The 25,076-nt window shown below is 41.0% G+C and overlaps 3 protein-coding genes across 3 annotated transcripts; 1 reads left to right on the forward strand and 2 right to left on the reverse strand.

Moving 5' to 3' along the window:
- Positions 1-365: 365 nt before the first annotated feature.
- Positions 366-12,537, forward strand: klhl43 (kelch-like family member 43). The gene is made up of 7 exons (XM_044052907.1): positions 366-529; positions 5,829-6,308; positions 6,597-6,745; positions 6,839-7,185; positions 8,332-8,631; positions 8,763-8,938; positions 9,148-12,537. Exons 2-7 carry the CDS (start codon positions 5,995-5,997, stop codon positions 9,947-9,949), a joined length of 2,088 nt encoding a protein of 695 aa, XP_043908842.1. The 5' UTR covers positions 366-529; positions 5,829-5,994; the 3' UTR covers positions 9,950-12,537.
- Positions 12,538-13,808: 1,271 nt separating this feature from the next.
- Positions 13,809-17,112, reverse strand: rpl11 (ribosomal protein L11). Its single transcript, XM_044051948.1, has 6 exons — positions 17,065-17,112; positions 16,295-16,445; positions 15,699-15,805; positions 15,222-15,353; positions 14,382-14,492; positions 13,809-13,893 (listed from the first exon to the last, which is right to left on the reverse strand). The coding sequence occupies exons 1-6, from the start codon at positions 17,068-17,070 to the stop codon at positions 13,864-13,866; spliced, it is 537 nt and encodes a 178-aa protein (XP_043907883.1). The 5' UTR covers positions 17,071-17,112; the 3' UTR covers positions 13,809-13,863.
- Positions 17,113-17,542: 430 nt separating this feature from the next.
- On the reverse strand, positions 17,543-23,516 carry LOC122786074 (cyclic GMP-AMP synthase-like). The gene is made up of 9 exons (XM_044052091.1): positions 22,984-23,516; positions 22,027-22,195; positions 21,087-21,319; positions 20,783-21,005; positions 20,409-20,539; positions 19,642-19,795; positions 19,346-19,445; positions 19,036-19,158; positions 17,543-18,438 (listed from the first exon to the last, which is right to left on the reverse strand). The coding sequence occupies exons 2-9, from the start codon at positions 22,163-22,165 to the stop codon at positions 18,057-18,059; spliced, it is 1,485 nt and encodes a 494-aa protein (XP_043908026.1). The 5' UTR covers positions 22,166-22,195; positions 22,984-23,516; the 3' UTR covers positions 17,543-18,056.
- Between the last annotated feature and the right edge of the window lie 1,560 nt (positions 23,517-25,076).

The following is a 25,076-nucleotide window of genomic DNA, read 5'->3' on the forward strand; positions in this document are numbered from 1 at the left end:
TTAATACTTTAATTATTTGAAGAATAATAAAAAACAACCCATCCATCCAGATTGCAGGTGAGGGTTTCCCCCGAGTGAAAAAGGGATTTAATGAGATTAATATTCAAACAATGAGAGGAACCAACAGTAGAACCTGAAACCTCAAGGCCCCCAAAGACAGGGTGAGGTGGGGCTGGAGGCAGATGGAGACGACCTCTTTGGGGATATTTTTGGAGGGGAGGGCAACGAGGGGGGTGACTGTATTTGGAAATGGAGGAGGATGCTGGAGGTGGGAGGTGGAAAATGAAGACGGGGTGTGTGACGTGAGTTCAGGGAGGCAGTGCTGGAGGTTTGGTGGGGGATATACGTCACAGGTTTGGTTGGGACCCAGATTTTCCGTTCATGTATACACACTCACACACACACAGCACTGGGACGGACAGAGGGACGAAGCAGACAGGAACCTAAGAGAGAGCATCAAAAAAAGGGAAGAACATATAGAACGGAGCTAAGGAAAGAACGACAAGCAGGAATCAGACAGGAGAAAGAGGTAAACGTATTTAAATTTTATTTTATGACATTTTATGGAGGCAAGAAAGGTTTGTAAAAAATGAAATCATGAAAACACTTTTTTTATTTTAAAATCCACACTTGACATGTGCTCACTGTGAAGAGCAAATTAACATTAGCATCATCATTATAACTAACTCTGAGTCATATTTATTTAACTGTTAAACAATGTGAAGCAGTCACCTGTTGCTGTAGGGATATTATTGTACACACACACACACACACACACACGCTTGTTGTGTTGCTCAGCACCTATAAATACCCTCATCAGATAAGCAAAGGAATTCAGCAACTAAGTGATGGAAGTACATTTGCCTTTTCTGTCATAAACACTGACCATGTTGGGACCAGTTGTCCTCATGGTGACCAAAACCCAGTCCTAATGAGGCAGAACCTCATTTCTGAGGAACTGTTTAAGTTCAGGCCTAGGATTTGAATTGTGGTTAGGTTAAGGTTAGGGTGAAGCATGAACCAGTTATGGTTAAGGTAAGGGATAACGCTTTGTTTGGGCTGTGCATATGTGCGATGGTGGTTGTCTGGATGGTGTTTTTATATTTCTATGATGATGGACATAATAGCATAAACACGCTGTATCCATCCATAAAACAGCAGTTTGGTAAAGCTTTCGTAAACATTCAGATTTTTCTGAGCACATTGGTGAATTGGATTTCATTAAAATGATAATTTTAAGGACATGTGATGTATATAACCATAATTCATTTAGTTCCCATAAAGGTCTATGAAGTTTCTTAGTGCTGTTCAGCTCCTTGTTTGGTTGTTTTTGGTTCACACGACTGTATATACTGCCAGGTTGAAATGTAGCTGTTCAATAGCTCACCTGTAACCTGCTTGACAACAAACTAAAGACATATAGAGTTATGTGTCTCTCATATCTCATATCTAGTGAAAATAATGGATATATTAGTTGCTAAAAGATTTGTTTTTCTCTCTCAGGAGGTGGTGGAGATTAAAAACAGAGCAAAAAGAGCAAGAACATTGGGCTTACAATCACGAAATTGATTCTCAAATGAATAATAATGCTGTCTAACACGGTCAAGTTCTGTTGCAAGCCTAAAAAGGCAGGTTAAATGGGAATCATTTGACACTGTGAGAAATACAACGCCTTCAAATGAGATTGTGTTGACCTTGTTTACAAGATTGGTCCAATTTGGAAAGGTGGAAAGTTTCTGAAACCACCAGTCATGACATCATTTGAATTAAAGTATATATTTTCAGTAGGTGCTAAGCTAAGTTTCCCAGTGGACTATTTCTTTCCTCTGGCCATTAATGTTATCCACACTCAAGCTAGCATGACATTGCTGTTGCCTGGAGACAGTGTTCACACAACTTAACAATTTAAACACCAAGCAAGTCGCAATCAAAACATATTGTGTTTACGACACGGTACATTTTGAACTCGTTGAGAGAGTTGACGAGTAGTATTTGAGGCTATCAATACTTTGGTCTGGGGCTTAGTTTATAGCTTAGCTTAGCCTATCTTAGCAAATAGGTATCCATAGGAAATTGTCTTGCACCACCATTCTGACAGTCGTACTAGACAAACATAATACAAAAATCAGACACAGGGCAATTCAGCCATTAGAATCAAGTCCATAAAATAGTTTAAAAATACATTGTATTACACAAAAAATACATTAAACTTCTTCAGCGGCCTAACCACTCCGTCCTAGGGGATTCATTTCGGGTTAAGAAGTGAAATGTAGTAAGGAAGCAATTAATGCTCGTATCTGTTGCATTTACAGCATGAAAGCTGGTTCAATAACATGCAATGTTATGTATAATGTCATTATATAATGTGTAATCTTTCACTAAGATAACAACAACAGAGATGCTCAGTTCTCCAGCATTGAAAGCCATTGTTACCATAATTACGTCTTTGAAAGGACAGTTACATAAAAACAGTATCATTCACACGGAAACAGAGTTCACGTCTAAAAATAAAGCACCAGGGCCTCCAGTGCTTAGATTACCACTCCTTAACAGTTTGATTAAAGACACACACATCAACACACCCTGGTATCCACAGATTAATCTGCAATACGCCACGTTAATTCCACGTTTGCCAAGTTTTCTCTGCACAGACAGTCCCTTTATTTTGATAATGTGAAAGTTAACCTCAAATGTGAGGTGAAAAACAAACTGGGCTTTGCAGCCAGAGTGGGTGGAGAAGGTCAACACAATAAACAGCAATCAGTCCAGACAGCTGTATGAGTCTGAGGTGAAGGTGATGTAGATCTGCAGCACACATGTTATGATCACCCATCAGGGTCAAAATGCTGGCAGGGATTCAAACTCAGTGCTATTTCTGTCTTGCTGGATGTTTACTGAAGTTGGCTCAAGGGGCCGAGGTGTGGGGGACCATACGTTCATGAAACCAAAGCAAGCCAGTGGCATTGGATCTAGATGCGGGACTAGAATCTTCTTCACGTTCAATCAAAGGCGGTTCTTGGCGGGGCCCCCCCCCTCTCTTGGGTGTTTGTCTACCTACCTTGTTACAACACCCCTGCATTTGCATGTTTACATTCATGGATTCCAGTCCATTCCAATAATCTAAAACTTGTCAGGAGGATTTTAGACAAGAATACTGCAGTAGCATCTGTCTTTTCTAAACTAAAATAATCAGAATTGTCGTTGAGGAAGTGATCGTGTACAATAATGACAGGCGGGACCGTTGCAACCTTGTTAATCATGCATTATAACTTGTAAACACACACAATTTAAATCATTTTCCTATGCACAGTTTGTTAATATGCACTGAAACCTAAAAAAAGTAAACTATCCAAATTAAATAAACAATGTGTGGTGGTCACTGCTACTATTACACAACAACAGGTTTTATTTGATTTTTTCCATGAAATCTTGTTTTCTTTCGGCCTCTTCCGCTCCTTTTAGCGATATATTTGTAACATTTCAGTGATATCCCTTACATTTCTTATCCGAACACTGCCAAAGTCGGCACTGCACTCACTGGTGCCCTCGGTGAGTCACCTGCCAAGTTTGAACACTGTTAGGTTTATTGCATTTATAGATAGATGCAAGTATAAAACTGCAGTAATAGTTTATATTAAGTGTTTGTTAAACAGTGTAAAGATTGATCAGCAAATCTTGAGGCTGGAGGAACATCCCAAGCTGGTACAGTTCCTCATTAAGCCCACTGTCATTTCCACAGTTGCGAGTCTACATTTTTGTATCCTACATTATGCCGATCGACTTACACATTTCCGTGGATAACAGCCCGTTTTCCTGGTTTTACTTTGTTTTTTAGTGGCTCTTACTGACATATCAGCATGTGTGTTTGTGCTGAATCAACGCTGTTGTGTTTTCCAACTGTTTTGGAGGGGATTACAACATCCCGAGATTTAGCCTATGGCGTCTGTAAGTGTGTAAGCGCCTCCTCTTCATATGACACCGGCAGCAGCTGCTGCCGTGTCCTGTACGAGCCTGTCTCCTGTCCATGTGTGGAGCTGGTTGGCCTGCGAGCCAATATGTGCTATTTAAAAAGAGCCAAGTTCAGACGCTGACACGGAGAGGAGAGGAGGGGTGGACAGAGACACGTGTGGTGACTGAAGCGGAGCAGTTAGTATCTATTATAGTTTTACACTGAAAACAAATCAGCAGCACTGTGAGCAGTGCTGAGTGTTAATTCATTCTGGAAAAATGTATCTGTATTTCGAATTAAACCTTCAACTTTTGCTGTATATGTTTACATTTTTATTTGCTTGTTCTCCTTTGTTATATTTCTATTCTTTGTACAACTACTTCTACTACTGATACTGCTCTAGTACAACATAAACAACATAAAAGGATGAAACAGACAGGTCATGAAAAGTAGCAGAATAAATTAAAACCTTTTAAAAAGTGAATAGTTACTTAAAATAAACCAGTGTAAAAAAGGCGTAATACAGAATTAAACTCATAAACTCATATCAGTTTGTTTTCAGAATGGACTGAAAGGTCGTCACTGATTCAGTTGACCTGATTTACTCTGGCAAGTCATACCAGAGTACTACTACTACTACTACTAATTACATAATGCTTGTTCAATCTGCTCTTAGACACATTGGTATGGTAAAAAGAAAGTTGAAAAGCACTGTCAATAAACAAAATCAGATAAAAACTATGGTGCTATACACACCATTAATCACAATAGGATAACAATAACAAGGTGGAGGACAAAGAAAGGTCACTGTAAGGTCATACAATATAGAATATATTATATCAAGATTTGGAAGTGTTAAATGTCTGTGTAAACTAACCAAACTCACAGTGCGTGACCTTAAGTCTTTTCTTTAACAGTTTATTTAATCAGATGAGTCTAATTCTTCCCACATGTGCATTCCAAACAACCAAACAACCAAACCTATTAAAAACAACAAATTGAGATGAATGCCACTTATATCCATACTCAGTCACATTTAGGGAAACTTTCCATTTGGTCCTGTTTGGTTCCCTCTGCACACTCTGCCACAGTCTGCAGACCTCGGCTCATTGCGAGCGTGAATCAGATTCCCCAGTTGTTCTGTGGGTGACATGAATCGCAGCAGTGCATTCTAGGAGCCTCTGTAAACTGCCTCAGAGCCCGATCACTTGCACCTGTCATTCAGAGGCAGATTTTTAAAACAGTACTGATGCTCAGTCTGTGATGTATGAGATTAACTCGACAATGTGTGTCTGTCTGACTGTGGGTTTGTTGAGGCTCAGTAAGTCAGTGTGTCATTATGAAACCCTTATTTTGAATAGTTTGAAATGTTACCTATTAATTGTTTTAGGTATATTAGGTTTATCTGACTTGTAAGTTGTGTTTAATTGTACTATCTAGTGTAGTTTTAGCATGTTGTATAATTTTTTTTATTGTACTGTTGAGGGTTTACTTTGAAATAAACACTAAATACACCAACTATTTCCAGTAAGCTGTTAGCCAACGATGTAGGGAAGTTCTACAATTGGTGTCTGCTGAAGTTACCAAGAGTTTTAGCGATTCATTAATTTAGCGAAGGTTGTGCACCTGTACACTTCAATTTAAAATGGCTTTTTCATTTTAGGCCATTTTGAATCCCTGAGGACTATAAGAACTAAAAGACAATGTCATCATTTTCTGTCAGTATTGGACATTTTAGTCCATAATGTCACCTTAAAAAGTCTAAAGTTCCATCTTCACGCCAACTGACCTGAGGTAAACAGTTGTCTTACACTGTGTTTTAGTAGAAATCTGTGCAGGAAGTCATTTAAATCTCTTTTTTTTTGCTTCTTTTTTGCAGGTGCTGTGTGCTGTGTTTACGTGAAACCACACAAACTTACCAAGAAGCACAAAACTACAACATCAGAGACCTTCAACCATCTCTCTGTTAGAAGAAGAACAAGCAAGAAATCGACTCAGTAAAACTAATTTTACTGCAAGAAAAACATCGACCGAAGTAAAAAAAGATGGCGCCCAAAAAGAAGGCCAACCGGCAAAAGAAGCCTGGCATGGAAACCATCTCCCCGGTCACCATGGAGACCACGCCAACCCAGCTAAAGGTGGAGAGTCGGGGTGATGGTGTGGTGGTGGTGGAGAGCGGGGTGAGGAAGATCGAGCAGATGGCGGCTCTGGACATCGCTCAGCTCAACAGCCTGAACCTGCCGCTGCCGCTGCCTGTCATCAAGCCCGGAGAGAGAGGCCTGGGCCTGGGCAGTGAGCTGACACGGCCGCTGCATGGCAACGCTCTGCTGGAGGAGCTGAGCAAGATGCGCCAGGAAAAGTGAGTGCTGGATCCAGGGCCAGCCCAAGCCTTCATGGGGGTCCTAAAGAAAGTGTTGATTTTTGGGCCCTTTAACAGCTTTAATAATAAAGCTGTAAATTGCTTTCGACAGGAGGCAGATTTATTCCCAATAAGATAATTTGCTCTCTTATCATCCTCCTAAGATGATGTGCTGTATCATTTTATTATTAATTATATCATATTGTGCAGTATTTGGTGTCACATCATATTGTAATGTCTCATGTCCAGACTTTTTTTTTCACATGGAACCTTGCCCACCTTCCCCAGGTTCCTGACTGACCTGGAGCTGGCCTGTAAGACCAAGGCCTTTGACGTCCACAAGCTGGTCATCTCCTCCATCAGTCAGTACTTCAGAGAGATTCTGGCTAAAGATCCAGGCATGAAGCGCCTGGAGCTGCCGTCCCTGTCACCTCTGGGTAAACCAGCCTTGATCCAACTCTTCAGTTTCCTCTGTCAAGTCCACGTGTCAAAGCCTTAAGAGTCAAACGTCCATGTTTTGGTGTCTGCAGGCCTGGCCAACGTCATCACCTTCGCCTATCTGGGTCGTGTCCACATGTCCCTGTACACCATCGGCTGCACCGTCTCCGCTGCCGCCACCCTTCAGATCCCACAACTCCTGAAGATGTGCATGGACTTCCTGCTGGCCGAGCTCAACGTCCAGACGTGCGTCTACATCTGGAACATCGCCGCCGCCTACAGCCTGCTGCCTGTGTGCGACGCCGCCCGCCGCTTCGTCCTGGACAACTTTGTGCAGTTTGCCGACACCCCCCTGTTCATGCAGCTGACCCTGGAGCAGATCTCTGCCTTCCTGCAGGACGACTTGCTGATGCTGCCTTCAGAGGTCACAGCCTTCCAGGTCAGGAGTTCAGACTTTAAAACTGTATCTAGGCTGAAATAGGACAAACCTTAAGTTTTCTCTTTTCTTATGAAGGACATCTTGCACTTCCGACAGAATGTACACTTGTTTGCCACTTTATTGGGTACACCTGCTTAACTGCTTGTTAACGCAAAAATATAATCAGTCAATCACATGGCAGTGACTTTGAACATGGCATGGTTATTGGGCTGCTCGGATTATTTCAGATGAGTGTAATTCACTATTGTTTTTAATTCATCATTACAAAAAGTAATTTTTATCCTTTTATAAGTGAGAAGCCCTCATATCCAAACTGATCGTAAATGCCAGGTCCGTCCTCGTCAACCCACTGGACTTTCTTGCTATTTTCATCCAGACCTAAAAACAACCCCTGAGACCAGCTGTTCAGATCCTAAAACAGAGCCAGACCCCCGCAGGTCAACTGTGAAGTGAAGAGAAAACTACCAAGTATAACTTGCACTATATGTGAGACGAGAGCTTGTTTATTAATATACAATTCCAACATGGAGAAAGAAACAGCTGAGGGACATGGAATAAGTGGTGACTGGTATTTATAAACTATCCATTGGGGATGGATTGAATTCAACAAGTTAATTTGGTCGCGTCAAGCTTTGTTTTTTGGCAAAGCAACAGGGAAATACAGCGTATATCGAGGAAATCTCTCACACACCAAAGTCTATAGAGAAAAACAGCGTTTTTAGCTCATAGGGACACAGGAGCTGCTCATCTATTACTGCCTTGTTTGGTACATTCTTATCACAGAGGTAAACATTTAGTAAGGTTTTTAAATACTAAAGTAAAAAATAACCAAATAACACATTTTAATTAACCGGTGGCAGCAGCAGTGCTTTAACAACTCCTGTGTGCTGTGATGTAAAATCACTTATTTTCTCTATGGACTTTGGTGTGGGGAATGAGCGGTTAACAAAGTGGCACAAACTTCAGTTCTTCAGTCCGAGAAGGCTGTCTAATGGTGAGATAAAACACTTCACTAAATCTGAATCTGTCTCTTTGTATTATTAAAGTCTTTTCAACATTATTTTCCCACATTTTAGTGTTGAAATTTATGCTTTAATTTGTGTCTAATTCCTTGGAACCTCTCTCTCTCTCTCTCTTTCTCTCCAGTTGGCCATGAGATGGCTCGACTTTGACGTCTCTCGTCAGGCCCACGCTGCTGAGCTCCTGAGTCACGTTCGCTTTGAGACCATCCCGGCCAGCGAGCTGGTGAGTCAGATCCAGCCGGTGCCCCGTATGATGCTGGATCCCCAATGTCACCGCCTGCTGGTGGACGCCATGAACTACCACCTGCTGCCCTACCAGCAGAACACCCTGCAGTCCAGACGCACACAGGTCCGCGCCGGTCAGCAGACCCTGCTCACCATCGGAGGTCGTCCGGCACTCACCGAGAGGGCACTCAGCCGGGAGGTTGGTGCCTATATTTGGTTTGGGTGGAGGGACACATGAGATGTTCCTCAAGGTTCCCCCTGTTAGAGGTTCCTTTGGGTGCGAGTGTGTCAAGAATATCCCTTGATGACCTTTGCCCCTCTGGTATTCAGGTGCTGTGGAGGGACTCTCGTGAGGGAGGAGCCTCCTGGCGTCACCTCTCACAGCTGCCGGCGAAGAGCTTTAACCAGTGTGTGGCCGTGATGGACGGCTTCCTCTACGTGGCTGGAGGAGAGGATCAGAACGACGCCCGCAACCAGGCCAAACACGCCGTCAGCACGCTCAGCAGGTTCGAGACTGAAGGACAGACACATACTGTTTAAAACAGCTGTGTCATTGCCAATCCACCTCAGTGTGGAGAGGAACAAACTAAGTCTAACCTCAGGGTCCATCATCAAGACAAGGCCTCAGGAATTTGGGTTGACAATTTTTATGGCAGGAGCTTCTATTGCTTTAAAATGCCTCTAAACTCAACTCTCCCTTTTACCCCCCCGTCAGATACGACCCTCGCTTCAATACCTGGCTCCACCTGGCCAGCATGCGGCAGCGACGCACCCACTTCTCCCTGGCTGCGAGCGGCGGGCGATTGTTCGCCATTGGTGGTCGCAACGTGGAGGGCCTGCTGGCCACCACTGAGAGCTACCTGCCCTCGTCCAACACCTGGCAGATGCGCGCACCCATGGAGGTGCCCCGCTGCTGCCACTCCAGTGCCACCCTGCCCTCCGGAGACATCCTGGTGACCGGTGGCTACATCAACTGCGCCTACTCCCGCTCGGTGGCGTGCTACAACGTAAGCAAGGACACCTGGAGTGACAAGTCCTCCCTGGAGACTCCTCGTGGATGGCACTGCTCCGCAACCCTGGGAGAGAAGGTGTATGTGGTGGGAGGAAGCCAGCTGGGTCCTGGTGGAGAGAGGGTGGATGTGATCTCCGTGGAGGTCTTCTCTCCAGAGAGCGGGATGTGGAGCAGAGCTGCTCCTCTTCCGCTCGGTGTGAGCACTGCCGGCCTGTCACCACTGGCTGACAAGTTGTACCTGCTGGGAGGCTGGAATGAGAGGGAGAAGCGCTACAAGGCAGCAGTGCAGAAGTACGACCCGGCCACTGACAGCTGGTCTGCGGCTGAAGATCTGCCAGAGCCGACGGTGGGAGTGTCCTGCTGTGCCTTGACCCTGCCACCCCGCCACACACCGCGCCGGCAGCAGCACCGCAACACGCCAACTCACGAAGAGCAGCAGCAGCAGGCGGTGAAGAACCGCAGCAGAGAGAGCAGCGTGACTCCATCACAGACCATCACAGCATAAAGATGCAAGAAATCAGGGAGAGACTAGAAGAGAAGGTGGTTTAACCTCAGGAGAGCTGGATCAGGGCTGCAACTCATGATTATTTCTGTCATGGATTTGTGAATTGTTTGGTCTGTCACAAAAAATTTAAAAAAATAACCACAGGGACTTTTTCAAATGCCATAGATATTCAATTTAAATCAGTGTTTCCCAAACATTTTATTTGGGGGCCCACCTAATTTAAAATATGAACAGTAAATTTGTGCATAATACAGTTTTACCTGACAATGTCACTGTGATTAGGGTAACACCTAATATTAGTTTAAATCACAAACGTCACTTAATGCATGTTAATTAAAACAAATACTCATGTATCTTAATTAAAAGGCTGGAAAAAAATGTATTTGGAGACCCCCAAAAAAAAAGAGAAACAAGTTTCTGTGACTATGAAGTGATGAACGACTGTGAACAGGGAATCAAAGACAGGTGCAGATTATCATTTGTTGTTGTTTTCTGCTCTGACCAGGATCATGTCTGCTCTCTTTTTTCTTCTGCTCATCAATACATGGGAAACAATCATTTAAACCATTTTTTGTTTGTTTGTGACACACACAGTTTTATGACATCATTCCGATCCATCGTGCAGATGTGTAAAAATAATAAATACATGAATAAATATGTGTAAATATATAAAAGGGCAAATAAAATTCAGCAAATAAGGTTTGCATTTTAGGGGCCAAAAAGCCCAAAACAACAGACAATAACAATGGACATTTTTAAGCCTTAAGATGTGAGAGGAAAGTCGGTTGCCAACATCAGTAACTATAAACTACTGGACACGTTGGAGAGAATTTCAAATGGAATCAACTTGTGATTTTTTTTACGAGTGTAACAGCAAAATTAAAATATAATTTTAAAACACGAAATGCTTGTGTATCTACGTGCAAGGCGGTACAGAAAAAAAAGAGAGCGTTCATGATCCGACATGGTCTCAGGAGGTTTATACAGTGGAGGTGGAGGAAAGGGACGAAGGGAAGCAGGTGGAGGTAGAGAGGTGATGGATGATAGATGGATGATAGATGGATAAGAACGACAACAGGCGGGTGTATGGAAGGATGGAAAGGAACATGAGCGGGTTTGGGTTGAACAAACATGGAGACGACTGTGAATCCACCGGGCGATGGTGTACAAAGATGTAACTAGGCAAAGTGTGCGACTGTGAACTTCAGTGTGAATGTGTGAGACAGTGAATGCGAGTGAGTGAGTGAGTGTGTGGGCATGACAGGAAATGAGCTGATTCTATGGAAGTAAACCTGTCACACCTGATGTTGAATTTTAAAAACCTAGTACTGATTTGTGTGCTCGGGAATTATACATTTGCCTTTTCACATTTATGTACCAATGTTTAAAAAAAGGGATTCAAGGTTTAAAATTGTACCAAAAAATACCAGGTTTAAAACAAATGTGTTATCAATGACTACATTTATAAAAACAAAAGCTTTCCACTCACATTTGTGGTGCAACTATTACCACAAGGTGGCAGCAGCAAGCATGCCGTTAGTGGAGTTTATGTGTATTTGCGCAAGTGATGAAATTTACGAGGTTTCTTGAAGGCATTTTGAAGCCGTTCCTCTCAGACTAACACAATGTGGATCCCACAGAAGTAATTCAATTTAAAATATTCAAAATAAAATTATCCTGTACATTAAACGTGTTTTGGGATTACAAGGTTCTGGACCAAACCAACATTAATTTAAGCCAGAATCTATTGCTTTTCCTTGCTATATTTATCAGATTTTTTTTTCCTCACATTTGTAAAAAAAAAAGTATCAAAAATACTATATTATTTGAGTATTTCTACCTTGAACTTTTAAATTGGATCATAAAAAAAATACTGAAAATTAAACGATGTTGAACATTTAAAAAAAATTCTATACATTAATTATATAAGAAAGAACTTTCAAACATCATAATCTGGTGAGACAGAATTACTTCCATACATTTCTACCGAACACCACAATAATACAGTTTCATCTTCAGCTTTTAAATATTCCTCAAGAGAAGCAGACAAACCTGTTTGTTGTTTTATTTATTAAATGTGTACGTGTCAGACGTAGTGTAGCTCAATTTTGACAGAAATGTATGAAAAATTAAAATAAATAGTATTAGTTGTTTCTAAGTGTAATGGAGTGGCAGGAGAGAGGGGAAACAAGGAGGGCAACGTTTAAACAACACAGGTGAGATTTAAAAGGAAATAACAATAACAAGCTTTAAAAAATTAAGAAATGTAAAAAAAAAATAAAGAAAAACCCAAAAAAAACAACAAAAAAAACAGTAAATCTCACCGTGTTTTAAAATTTTGCCTCCACAGATTAATTTGATCAAAACAAAAATGCCAACCAAACAAACCAGTGAGACTCCAAGTCAAAAGGTCAAACTGCAAAGTAGCTGTCAATCACACTGAGAGATAACGATCGCGACAAAGATACAATGAGGCTAATTTAACGTGACTCATGAAATTGGCTGAATCCCTCTGTATTTGTGTGTGTATTTGTGTTGGTGGTTTCTGTGGGGTTTCACTGAATAAAGACAATCTGACTAAAAAAACATGACGAGCGTTCACAAGGTTCTTGGTTTGTCAGTCTCGAACACCGACAGTGCTGCTGGGAAATGTAGTCTGGCATCAGAGAGTACCAATACCAGAGAGTAGGAACCTGCTCTGATGGAAGAAAGGGGATTGTTTTAGTCCAAACCTGGGTAAGCAGGTCGAGTGGTGTTGTGTTATTGTCGTACCTGCGCCAGTAAAGAAACCTGCCTCAATATTCTGTTTAAATGCCTCTCAGTAATAATGGTTCCTTGCAATGACAGGCTTTACAGAATCTCTTTGTAGCTCATTCCCAGCCTAAGTATTTTTTTTTTTAACCATGTCATGTCAGGGGATCCATAATATTTATATACAGATACTGGATGTGACTAACAAAATATCAAAACACTCATTTACACTTTCACCTCTACAAAAAGAGCCAGTTTTTCTTTTTCATAAGCTTTTTTCTAGTCACTTTACTGCCATCTTGTGGTCAAGATGGCAGTAAATCTTAGGTTGAGTCCCTGCTGTAACGATTCTGCTACAAAATGTCAAGAGCTAAAAACAAAAACCTTGTTTCAGCTCAGAGCGTAGACACGTGAGCTGAGGTTAAAGAGGCTGTTTGAGGTCACGTATCCTTTGACCCAAGTCTCACCAGCTCCTAAGACCAAAATCCATACTAATTTTAAACAAAAAACCTAACCATTAGCCACAAATCAAAGCATGAATAATTTACAAAAAACTGCAGAGATGGTTATTTTTTTGTACAAAATGGAATGCAGGTTGTAAATGTGTTAAATGATACTGTATAGTGTACTGAAGTTCAAAAACAAAAAACATTCAACAGAAAAATACATCTAGTATATAACTTAATATGTTAAACTAAAGAAAAATGCTGATATAACTTTTAAACATAATATTTTTTGTGGACATTTTGTTTTGGTCTTAAATCACTACATTTTTAAACTATTTTTTTAACTTGAATGTCTTGCATTTTGACAAAACAATGTCCAGATGTGACAGTACAGTAAAAACACCAATTCTAGTAACTAAATCAAAAACAAATTGTCTTGGCTTAGATGACTTAACCATCACAGACGTCTTGTTTTATTTAATTTAATGTCTGTAATATTTTAGAAAAACTAGCTAGGACAACTACAAGTGCTGTACAGGTCGTGAAATAGGTTAAATGAAGATCAAGATTTTATTTTCAGTTACGCATCTAAAATGTGGAAGTATTAAATTAGAGGCTATGAAACATTTACACAGAACAAGTAACAACAGGAGACCGAAGAGTTATTTTTTTCCTTTTTTTATTACTTTGTTATAAACAAGAGCAAAAGGTGGTCCTTTACTTGCCGGGAAGAATGATGCCATCATACTGTAGAGGGGGGAAAAAACGAGGTAGTTAATGTTAATTGTATTTTATAAATTGACAAATAAAAAAAAAGATTCATGTCAAATCTACAGCACAGGTAAACATTTTTAGCAGCAGAACATCAGAGAAAAGGTTTCCTTTGCACTATTTAAATGTAATTCTTTAAGAATTTTGAAAAAGTGTATCAGGTTGCCGTCCTTTCCATACGTATATTTTGCATATGACGGTACTGTATTAATTACACATTTTCATTATATCATGCAGTCCTACTGCTTTTACTGAGTGGACTGGGTCTTGAAAATACTCCAGACTATGAAAGCTGACAGTTTGACAAACTTTGACTTTCTTCGATAAAAACCTGGGCCTTACAGACGATGTGGAGAAGCATAAAGCCTGTGCACTGCATATAAACTCAGAAGAAAAAACAACGAAATACGGCGTGTGCCAGCTTTGCCCCTTTAAAATTTCTTGCCAAGGAAGAGCATACTCACTTTCTGCTGGAACCAGCGCATGGCCTCCTCTTTGCGGATGCGGTGTCTGAAACCGATGCGGCCTCTTTTCCGCTTCTTGTCGGCGATGCTGAAGCCGGGTCTGCCCAGAACCTGAACACAAACCAAGGAAGAGAAGTGTCAACATAAACAGCTCAGAAGTCATCCGTCAAGTCCGTTGTATGTTTTTCTGTCAGCTGAGACTGAAGCTCCAGAGCCAACTGTCACCAGTTTCAGTGCAACAAAAAGAAAATAAACCTGCTGCATCTAATGAAAACTTTGTCCATGTGATGTGATCAAGGCATGTCATGTTGCATTGGCTGCACTGAAACACATCCAACATGACATAATGTAAACCACATTTGAGTAATAAAGGACTTTCTTAATTTTCTGTTAACCAGGGGAAGCTGAGTAAATTATGAACAGCAAAAGAAACGTTACTCATCAAAGGTCTGTATAAATCGCCGATATACTGTCGAGTCTCATTATGTAACACCTGATACTAAGCTTTCCAGGAATTGCGGAAACTCAATGTACAGCTAAAAAAAGAGATTTGAATTAATAAATACAGCCATATTAATATGAATTTAATTCCATTTCATACCTGGTCCACAACAAGCCTAAGTCTAGCTTTAGTGATTTGGTAATATTTGTTCGGGTTATCTTACGTCGTCCTACAACACAAGAGTTTTTTTTACTACATATCACATTTACTTAACCTTATTCTTAACTGTGCACCTCTATAGAGATCATAATGGCTTTAAGGGTTTTGATGATGAAGTGCAAGTTACCCAGTCATCAAACACAGTAGCTTCAATCAGCATTTAAGCTGCATCCACTCACCACATAAAAGTCCAGTCCGTAGATACCGATGCTGGGGTCGTACTTGATGCCCAGATCGATGTGCTCCTGGATGCCAAAGCCGAAGTTTCCGGTGTCAGAGAAGTTGTTCTTTCTCAATTCATACTCGCGCACCTGTAGGCCACAGCAAGGAATGCAGGTCAATGTGAAAGATGCCCTTTTTTTAAAAAAGCTACAGCTCTTTATCCATCAATGCTGTTTCACATTGGCAGTTTTGACTTTTACCTCAGGACAGAATGGAATGAGTCAATAAAAACTGTTAAGCAAAAAAAAAAGTCTGAATAATTTAACAGGTAAATTAGGTATAGGACAGTATGCAAATTTGATTAAATAAACATCCCGAAACCAAACCATAGGGGATTAAGACTGATTGAGTGATCCAAACATAACTGGATAGCTTGTCAACTTTATTTTAATACATTATCACTTTGGAAAAACTTTGTAGTGTGACCTCCTTACCTTGAGTCCCTTCTCCAGGATCTCCTCTGCTTTGGCGCCACGGACGGTGCAATGGACAGCAATCTTTTCATTTCTGCGGATACCGAAGGATCTCACAGTGTAGCGGGCTGAGGACCAAACATACATATGATGAATAAGCACGTTAACTTGAGATATGACATACATTACGATACATTTACATCACCACATTCGTCCAGAACAGTATAGAATGTGTGACACCCGCAACATTTAAGCAGTCTTGATTAGGAATTTGAAAAAAATTGAGAATATTGTAAAACACATTCATCAGGAGCGTATGGGCAATTAATACAAATTTATTTTGCTCTTTTGCATACACTTAACAGAACATAAGACAATACAGTAAAAACAAGTTAAATGACTGAAGCTATGGGATTATCACTGTTATGGTTACAATCGTGTCTATTTAGTAATTTGAACTCGTTAATAAGTCAAAAACATGTTCACATGTTTTGTCACATTGCTTACCATACCCATACTGTGATGTCAAAAACGAGGTATGTACCAAACCGTCACTTTTTCATGCCACCACAAGTCACTAGATTTTCAAATACAAGCACATCATGAACAGCACTTACCCTTGGAGAAGACGGGAGTCTGCCCTGTGAGCTGCTCCAGCACTTTGGCAGCACGGGTCAGTCTGTCTCCGCTCTCACCGACGCAGATGTTGAGACAGAGCTTGCGGATGCGGAGCTCTCGCATGGGGTTCTCCTTCTTTTCACCCTGGTCCTTAAGACAAAAACACTACACGTGAAACCAGAGTAAAACACCACCAAGAGAGAAACACCTGCCTATCAAAGAGTTAACATCGGCTGCTAATGTTGACAGCAGCCGTTCTGTCAAGCTTGGCAATAATCGTAAATAAATGACTCTTTTAATCAAAGGTACTGACTCAGATCAGCTCAGCTTGTCACATGCCGGTCGGACATGTCTGTACATACCCCCATAGCCTCTACTCTTAGCATTACCGCAACCACTGCTAACGTATGTGACCGGGAAATATAAGCTGTTTTCAACCGCACTACTCACAAAATTGAGATATGTGTTAACCGAGCGGCTCAAGTGACACCGCAGTAAAGGAATAACATCAACACGGCCTGGATATAACAGAAAAGTACAAGGAGCGGTGTTTTCCAGCGGCTAGCCTGTTAGCATCGCTCGGTCTTCAGCTTTTACACTTTTACATAGCACTTATTAACCAAATACGCCTCTATTATAATATATCAGAATGGTATTTAATCATGTGATGGTATAACAGCGATTAAAGGGACCCCAACGCGTCGATGATGGTGGATTTCTTCTGTTAATGAGTGTGTGACGGCCATGGTACGATGTGGAAGCTACTCACCGCCATATTGGATCACTAGAAGAGGACGTGACGTTTCCGGCGGAGAGAATTTATAGTCCCGTGTTCGCCACAAATGGGGTCGGAGAAACACAGCGATTGAACGCGATGGTTCCAGTTACTGAAAGTGAACTTATAACAGCTAAAAAAAATCACTACAAATCCTTTTCTAGAGATCGTACAGTTGCTGTAGCAGCCGCGTTTGTGAGTATTTCGAACCTTAACAAAGTTGAATCAACCAATTCAGTCAAACATTGTTATTTAAGAGGGTAAACGTTAGTAGGGATACAACTACCGATTATTTTTCGTGGTTGTTTGGTCAGCAAAACGTCTGAAAATGATCATCTGTGTTTCTCAAACGTCCAAATGTTTATGTTTTCAATGTCTTGATTTGTAAATTTAAATTATATTTAAACAAAAAAAAATTCATTGATTACTATAATAGGCCATTGATTAGGAGATAAAAAAGTGAGTCACACACTACAAGTCAATTTTGTTTTATTGCATATATTTACAATGTAACGAAATTATTATACCACAGGAGAAAAGGGAGGTGCTAATGCAGGTTACAGTTACTAATGCAGTAACTGTATGACAAATGAGCCAATGAGCCCATCTCGCGATATGATCGCAAAATTACCACAATCCATTGCGATGTTGCATTCGCGATATTTGTGACATTTCACAGAATTGAAAAATAAAAGTGTTTGCCTGATGATATGTAGTTGACAATAATTCCCTTTTTTTACACAAACAAGACAACATGCATTAAAAACTTCAATAGATAATAGACTGTCACAGAACACTCAAACACAATGCAATGCAATGCAATAGAAAAAGAATTATAATTTCACCAATAAATTAGATTTACAAAAGAAAGACATGTCAATCTTAAGTATTGTCACAAAGTGCCAAAACTCTTCTCTTTAACAAGGGAAACTAACAGATGATGAATATTGTTACCAGGTTTTATAGAATTTGTGTGCTTCGTGTGCTTATTTATTCACATAAATAAGAAACACGACAACAACCAATGCTACAATAAAAATCGGAAGTTTATTCAAGTGTGAAAGGAGTGAGTTTGTTGGTTGTTCCTCAGTCAGCACAGATGAGTCCTCAGAGTGAGAGGTTCTAAGTTTCAGAGGTGAGACAGGGGCTGGAGGCTTCAGCAGTGGCAGGCCCTCCCTCTTCTGCTCCAGCAAGGCGTTGACGAGGAAAGCCAGCGCCCGGCGTGGGAAGTGGAGCGGAGAGAAGAGGTTGCAATCAGGGACGAAGAAGTGAGGGAGAGAGCCTCTGCGCGCGTGGTCCTCCAGATCCCCGAGCAGGTACAGGAAGCAGCCAGGCAGCTTCTCACAAGCCCACATCGAGTCGTGGAACCTGACACACGAGAAGCAGCAGGTGGAAGAAACAAATGAATGTGAAGGATCAGTAATATCAATCCCAGCACTACTATCATCCCTTTTTATGTTGCTATTCAACAAAAATGCATATAAATCGAATGTGACTATAACTCACATTTGTAAGATTTATTATTTTTATTTTTTAAGTTTATCAAATTGGCCACACGGTTGGTGTAGTGTTTAGCACTCTTTGGAACAAGGCCCCCGTGTGTGCATGGGTTTTCTCCAGGTTCTCTGGTTTCCTTCCACACTCCAAAAACATGCAGATTTGGGGATTAGGCAAATTGGACACTCTAAATTGACCATCTGTGTGACGAGTGCGAGTGGATGGCTGTTGTCTTTATGTGGCTCTATGATGGACCGGCGACCTGTCTGGGGGGGTCACAGCGCCCCCCTGTGACCCTCATGTGGTCACAGGGGGTAGAAGGTGGATGGGTGGACAGAAATCTTATCTCATTTTCTCAGAGGTCAAGGTCCAGTGTGAAAGAATTACTGAGAATTAGTGACATCTAATGGCCAGACTGAATTGCAGCAAATGGAGGACTCCTACGTCGACAGTGAAGATTCACTGTACCTGACAGACAGAGTGTGGAGGAAGGCGGTCTTCCCGTGGTACGAACAGAGGTCATCGAGCTCTTTCGGAAAACGCTGTTTCAGACCCTCAATTAGAGATTTGAGGAGCATCAAACATGACTTCCTGCAAGAGAAGAGAAATAAAGAAAGATGATCAAACCCCCAAACTATAGCTGTATGTAGAAATAACAAATGATTAATAATTTTAGGCTTTTGTATTATCAATCCTGCCCAGACTGTTTAGCTCCTACTGGTAACACTGAGGTTTGACAAGAAATAGTCAAGATGTAAACATCACAAACAGTTCTCACCGGCAGCATTTGGTGGCGTTGCTCTCGCAGCAGGTTTTCGTGTTGCCATGATATGTCATCATTTTCTTCTCGATGTGAGAGAAAGAAATCCTCCAGCTCTCTGTTAAAGAAAGACAAAACAATCCCAGGTGACATGAAGGTCAGTTGTGTTTGAAGGAACTGTAGGGTCTTGGGCAAAAGGGGAACCAACCCCCCTTTCAAATGAGGGAAAATCCCTCACTCGTGTCGTGAACCCGGGTCTTCATGTTGCAATGGCAAGAGTGGGAAAACCACGTTTTTTTGACCATTTTCCTCACCTTTGGCTTCATCACTGATGTTTTGTCCTTTCATCCTCTTTGGGACAAAGTAACAGGGCTGACTTTTGATCTCAAGGCGAACCTTCTTCCCCAGCCAGTTGTTCACATCTGGACCATTACGGACCACAGCTGGCCAGCCCTGAGATGGGTGAATCTCCAAACAGAAAAATCATATCAAGTCACATTCGTCATTAGTAGTAAGTATTATAGTAATAAGTAAATCAGGATCCAGAACTCCACAGACAGGAGGTCCTGCCTTGATACGCGATACATGGTCCATGATGAAGATAATAACGCGATACAACGATTCTGTGATACATCACGATATCTGTCTAACTGAAGAAAACAAAACGTCCGTGAAAAGTTAAAAGTGCAGGATTTCTCTATTCAAAACAGAGAGAACAAAGTGCATAAAATCTATGTATTGAACGGGGATGGAGCATCTCTTAACGTAGCTTTCTTCACCATTATCCTGCTGTAAACTCCCTCTTCGTCAGCCAGGTCACTTTCACACAAGTTTCCCTCATTCACTTGAGCAGTGCCACCATAAGGAGACATGAAGTAGTGATGCCCTGCAAGTGAAACTGGTAGGGACCGCCTTCATTTGTTAATTGAAAGATCAATCATTTTTATAGATTATGTAATTTTATATAATATTGAATATTTGCCCTGGTGTATTGATTATCGCATAGCACGAGGAAGGGCCAAATCAATATTTTAGTCAATACGTGCCTCCAACATTCAACATCCAAGTACAAACATTATACCTCCAGAGCAGGAACCAAGTCCAAGGAGATGAGCTCCTCGTCGACGTTCTCGCTTCTGTACAGAGACAAAGTCACGGCTGGTGAAGTGGGACGCTTCCGGTTTACCTCCCAATGACAGAGTTCATCCGGCACTGGAAACAAAGAGAAGTAAACACAGGTTGCCATAGGTGACTTCATTATGTGGTTGCTAAAGAGCAATGGGAGTTCCTTTGGGAAAATCAGACCATTGCAACAAAAACAGAAAGCCAGTCCAAATGTTTTAGCGTCTGTTTTAGCATTTTAGTGTCTCGAGCGAGTAAAAGTTTGCTTTGGAAAAATTATTTTTCCAAAAAAGAGTTAACTAAGACACCAGTTGACTGTGTTGGATCAGAAACCTTTGTAGGTCTTGAGGAACTGTCGGACCAGGCGATACATCGTCTTCAGGATCTTGCTTGATGAGAGGGTTCGCTCATTGTCCAGCAGAAAGGCTTGAATGGGGCCGCGAGGCTGATGGTCGAGGTCAAGCTGGTAAAAGAGGCCACCGTCGAGCTCCTTCATATCGAGACGTGCAGGAGACTGAAGCTTCAGCATCATGTCAAACTCATCTGGACTGTGGATCTGGTGAAACCGTACAGAAATCAAATAAAAACATGTAGATATTCCCCCTTCAGGATGTTAAAGTGGGAATCATGACCTCACCTTGACTTTCTCAAAGTAGCTGCCAGTGTTGAGGAATTCAGCCGACTGGAAAAAGGGCTCTTTAGTGCAGCTCCTCAGGAATTTCAGCAGGCATTCTCTGAAGTCGTTGACCACCTCTGAAGCCCATTGGCGGTCTTTCTTTCGGATTTTGAGACCTTTGGAGTTTAGTTTGATCCAGTTGGCCAGCTCCGGAGAGATGGGGACCGAATCCTCAACCAACATGGATCCCTCCTCTGCAACGTGACACAGACGTGAGGATGAGATTTAGTGACAGCCACCACTGGAAGCCGCTTGGGTCCCCTGATCACCAGACTGACTAGAGGTGCTTTTCCATTATACAGTTCTAGCACCACTCAACTCGACTCTACTCGACTTAACTCGGTTTGATATCAGGCACGTCGTATTCTAATACTTTATAGTACCTCTTCAACACGGGCTGGGTCATCATAGCATATCTGCGCAAACTGCCATGTAATTTTTTACGCGACATAAACTAGTGACGGGCAAAGCAATTGTTTTCGATGTACTGAATCATTAGAATCAGTTCATTAAGAAAGATTTGTTCAGTACTTCCTGCTTGACCGGAGCACAGACTCCATCTGTCACAGTCAATGAACTAAAATACAACTGGTAACGGGTTGTGATTCGGCTCACGATCGCCAGCTTTAAGCATTGCTGTCACTAACTACACCAGACTCCTCTGTTATATATTGAGATTTTTAAGTCTTTTTAACTGATGTACAGTTCGGCATTGTTCGGCTTGATTCTTGTGTTGGACGCTGCGCTCATGACTCTTCCAGCGACGACACTCTCTGATTAGGGGCCGGCAGTCTGTTCACGTCACATTTTAGTATTGCTCAGTTCGCTTGGAACCTTGCCAGAGCAGGTACTAAATAAACCCCACCAGGTACCAGGTACTATCATTATGATGTGGTTTCACCTGAGAGTTGTTTCTGAACTTTCTGTTTCTGCCTCTGGCGACAAGGACTCGTCACTTCGGTCGGACTGCTTGCTCTGAGGGTCAACTCTCTGTCCATGTCTCTGTCCACAATGCGCTCATCTCGTCTCAGACGGGGCATAATTGGAATCCTGGGCAGTGGAGACAAAGCCTGCAGAAGAACATTGTTATAGACGGTTGAAGACGCTGAGGTGTGGAGGGGTTTAGTTAGAGAAGAGATGTGGAACCATTTGTAGAACAAGCAGACGCACGTTTTCTCCAAGTGTCACATGACTTGAGGCAATTTCTGAAAATGTCTGACACACATTGTGTGCCGTCTCTTTCCTGTACGCAGGGAAGGGCTGCAACGATTATTTGATAATCAATTAATCCGTTTGAGTGTTATTTTTTAATAATCAAAACAACTTTTCATATATTTCAGCTTCTTAAATGTGAATATTTTCTGGTTACTTTGCTCCATATAACATAAATAATTAAAATAATTGTATATACATATACATATAGATATACACACACATATATATGTATGTATATATACACATATATACATACATATGATATACAATCATTAAATCATTAATCATTTTAGTTTGTGGACAAAACAAAACATTCAAGAACATCATCATTTCCACCCATCAACAGCACATTTTTGATCACATTTTCTGAACCAAACAAGTGCTCGATTTAAACGGTAGATAACCAACAGGTTAATCAAAATCAATAATCATTAGTTGCAGCCCTAATGCAGAGCAAATGGAGTTAAAACCAGACACATCCTACTGGCTGTATCTTTAACTGCACTTTAACTCAAATATTTTTGTTTCATCAAAAAGAAAGTCACAATTAATGCTGAAGAGACAAATAAAAAAAGAGTGGACACAACAAATTTGATGTTGCTTATATATATAGACTATTTTTAAAGTAAATATTAAAACGTACCTGGTCTGGATGCGTCTACTGCTACTTCCTCACTTGCAGTCTCCCTTTCCAATATTGTTACTATCACTTTCAGTTCATATGAACAAGAACCTGAGGATTGTGAACGCCCATACTCCTCTGCCGATACTTTCATTGCACAAACACTTTAAAGGTTTATTACAGAATGAATAATGAATAATGACTGATGTTGAAACTTGTTCCGCCAGTTTAATTGTGTTCGAGCTATTATTAAAAGGACACACCTGTACATTCTTTCTTCCACCATAGTTGCGGGTTGCCATCATCCGTTTCCATCATCATTTACATGTTTACTTGCTCTTACTAGTACAAATTAATTTTCTTATGACAAAGAACCCCCCAAATCATACTAATTATAAGCAAACAAACAAAAAAACACACTACAACTCAATTTTTTTCCGACTAAACATACTGATATTTAAAGACTTGGTATATTACAACACAACTCATTCACAAAAACCTACAAATTGACACTTTAGCAGTGGTACATGAGTGTGACAATTTGTAAAGAATAAACTGACTGAACCCAAAATAAGTGGAAATCCAGGGAGGATCTCAATGACCATCGGGAGGAAAATCAGATAAACTGTTCTACTGTATATACCAGGGTGTGTGTGATCGGAGTGAAACAAATAATACATTAAATGATGATAGTTAGTGTCACCTCATCTCTTGCTCCATCTTAATCTATTGTCACTATACCAGTGTGTGAAGTATATGTGAGGAAGAAATCTGCCTTCTGTGAAAAAGTCTGTCGCTGACTTTGCTCGGTCTATTTACACCAGTGTGATAATGGTGTTACTGAGAGAGATCAATATTTTCTAAGGTGTTAACTTGAGAAGCACTGATCAAAGAGGAACATTATTGGGGTGGGGTAGCTCAGTGGTTAAGACTGGTAGCCTGTGTGCAAAAGATATCATGGCCGCAAGTTCAACTCCACCCTTGGCAGGTTGTACTCAATTCCCTTGTAAGCGGCTTTGGATAAAAGCGTCTGCGTAATGTAATTATCATTTTACAAACCAAACAGCTATTAAAATTCATAATCAAAGATTTCTGGAAGGAGGTGAAATGCATTAATAACTGCAAACCCTCCTTACATCAGATAGCAAATGTTGAAAAAATAGATATGATCACAACTCGTGAGGTTTCGCAAGCGATTAAAAACTTATCAGTTAACAAAACGACAGGTATGGATTATATCTCCGCTGAACATTTGCTAGCTCAAGGATATGTACACTTCTTGCCTTATGCTTCAATGCCCTCATAGTCCATGGCTTTCTTCCAGACTCTATGATGACAGTGCAGCTGATTCCTGTGGTTCAGGATAAGGCAGGAAAAGTAGGTTCCTCAGAAAACTATAGGCCCATTGCTCTAGCTAATATATTGTCCAAAGTTGTTGAACAAATTCTCATGGCGAGGATTAAAGAACTAATTATCTCTACAGATAATCAATTTGGGTTTAAACCTAGACATGGTACAAATATGTGTGTATATGTGCTAAAGGAACTGCTGAGCAACTATAAGAGAAAAAACTCATCTGTCTTTATTTGTTTCTTAGATGCCTCAAAGGCATTTGACAGGGTGAATCATGAGAAATTATTTAAAAAATTGGGTGCAGTAGGTGTTCCTAAGTATATAGTCAGAATCCTGTCCTATTGGTATGCCCAACAGACCATGCAAGTTAAATGGGACAACTGCTTATCTGCTCCCTTTCATATCAGTAACGGAGTAAGACAAGGGAGCATCTTATCTCCTATTTTGTTTAATTTCTACATGAATGATTTATCAAATAATCTAAGCTCATGTAAAACAGGCTGTATGGTCGGCAGTACAGTGATGAACAATCTTATGTATGCTGATGATTGTGTGATCTTTAGTCCTAGCTCAGCTGGTATACAGCAGCTCCTTAATGTGTGCTCTGTGTATGGGGAACAGCATGATATAAAGTACAACGAGTCAAAAAGTGTGATAATGATTTGCAGAACCGTGGAAGATAGACATATGACTTTTCCTGACTTTAAACTACTGTTGTTTGTGCGAGCAAATGTATTGGTACGTAAATTCGGTTGGTGCAC

This window comes from Solea senegalensis, linkage group LG20, assembly GCF_019176455.1.
Source record: "Solea senegalensis isolate Sse05_10M linkage group LG20, IFAPA_SoseM_1, whole genome shotgun sequence".
NCBI lineage: Eukaryota > Metazoa > Chordata > Actinopteri > Pleuronectiformes > Soleidae > Solea > Solea senegalensis.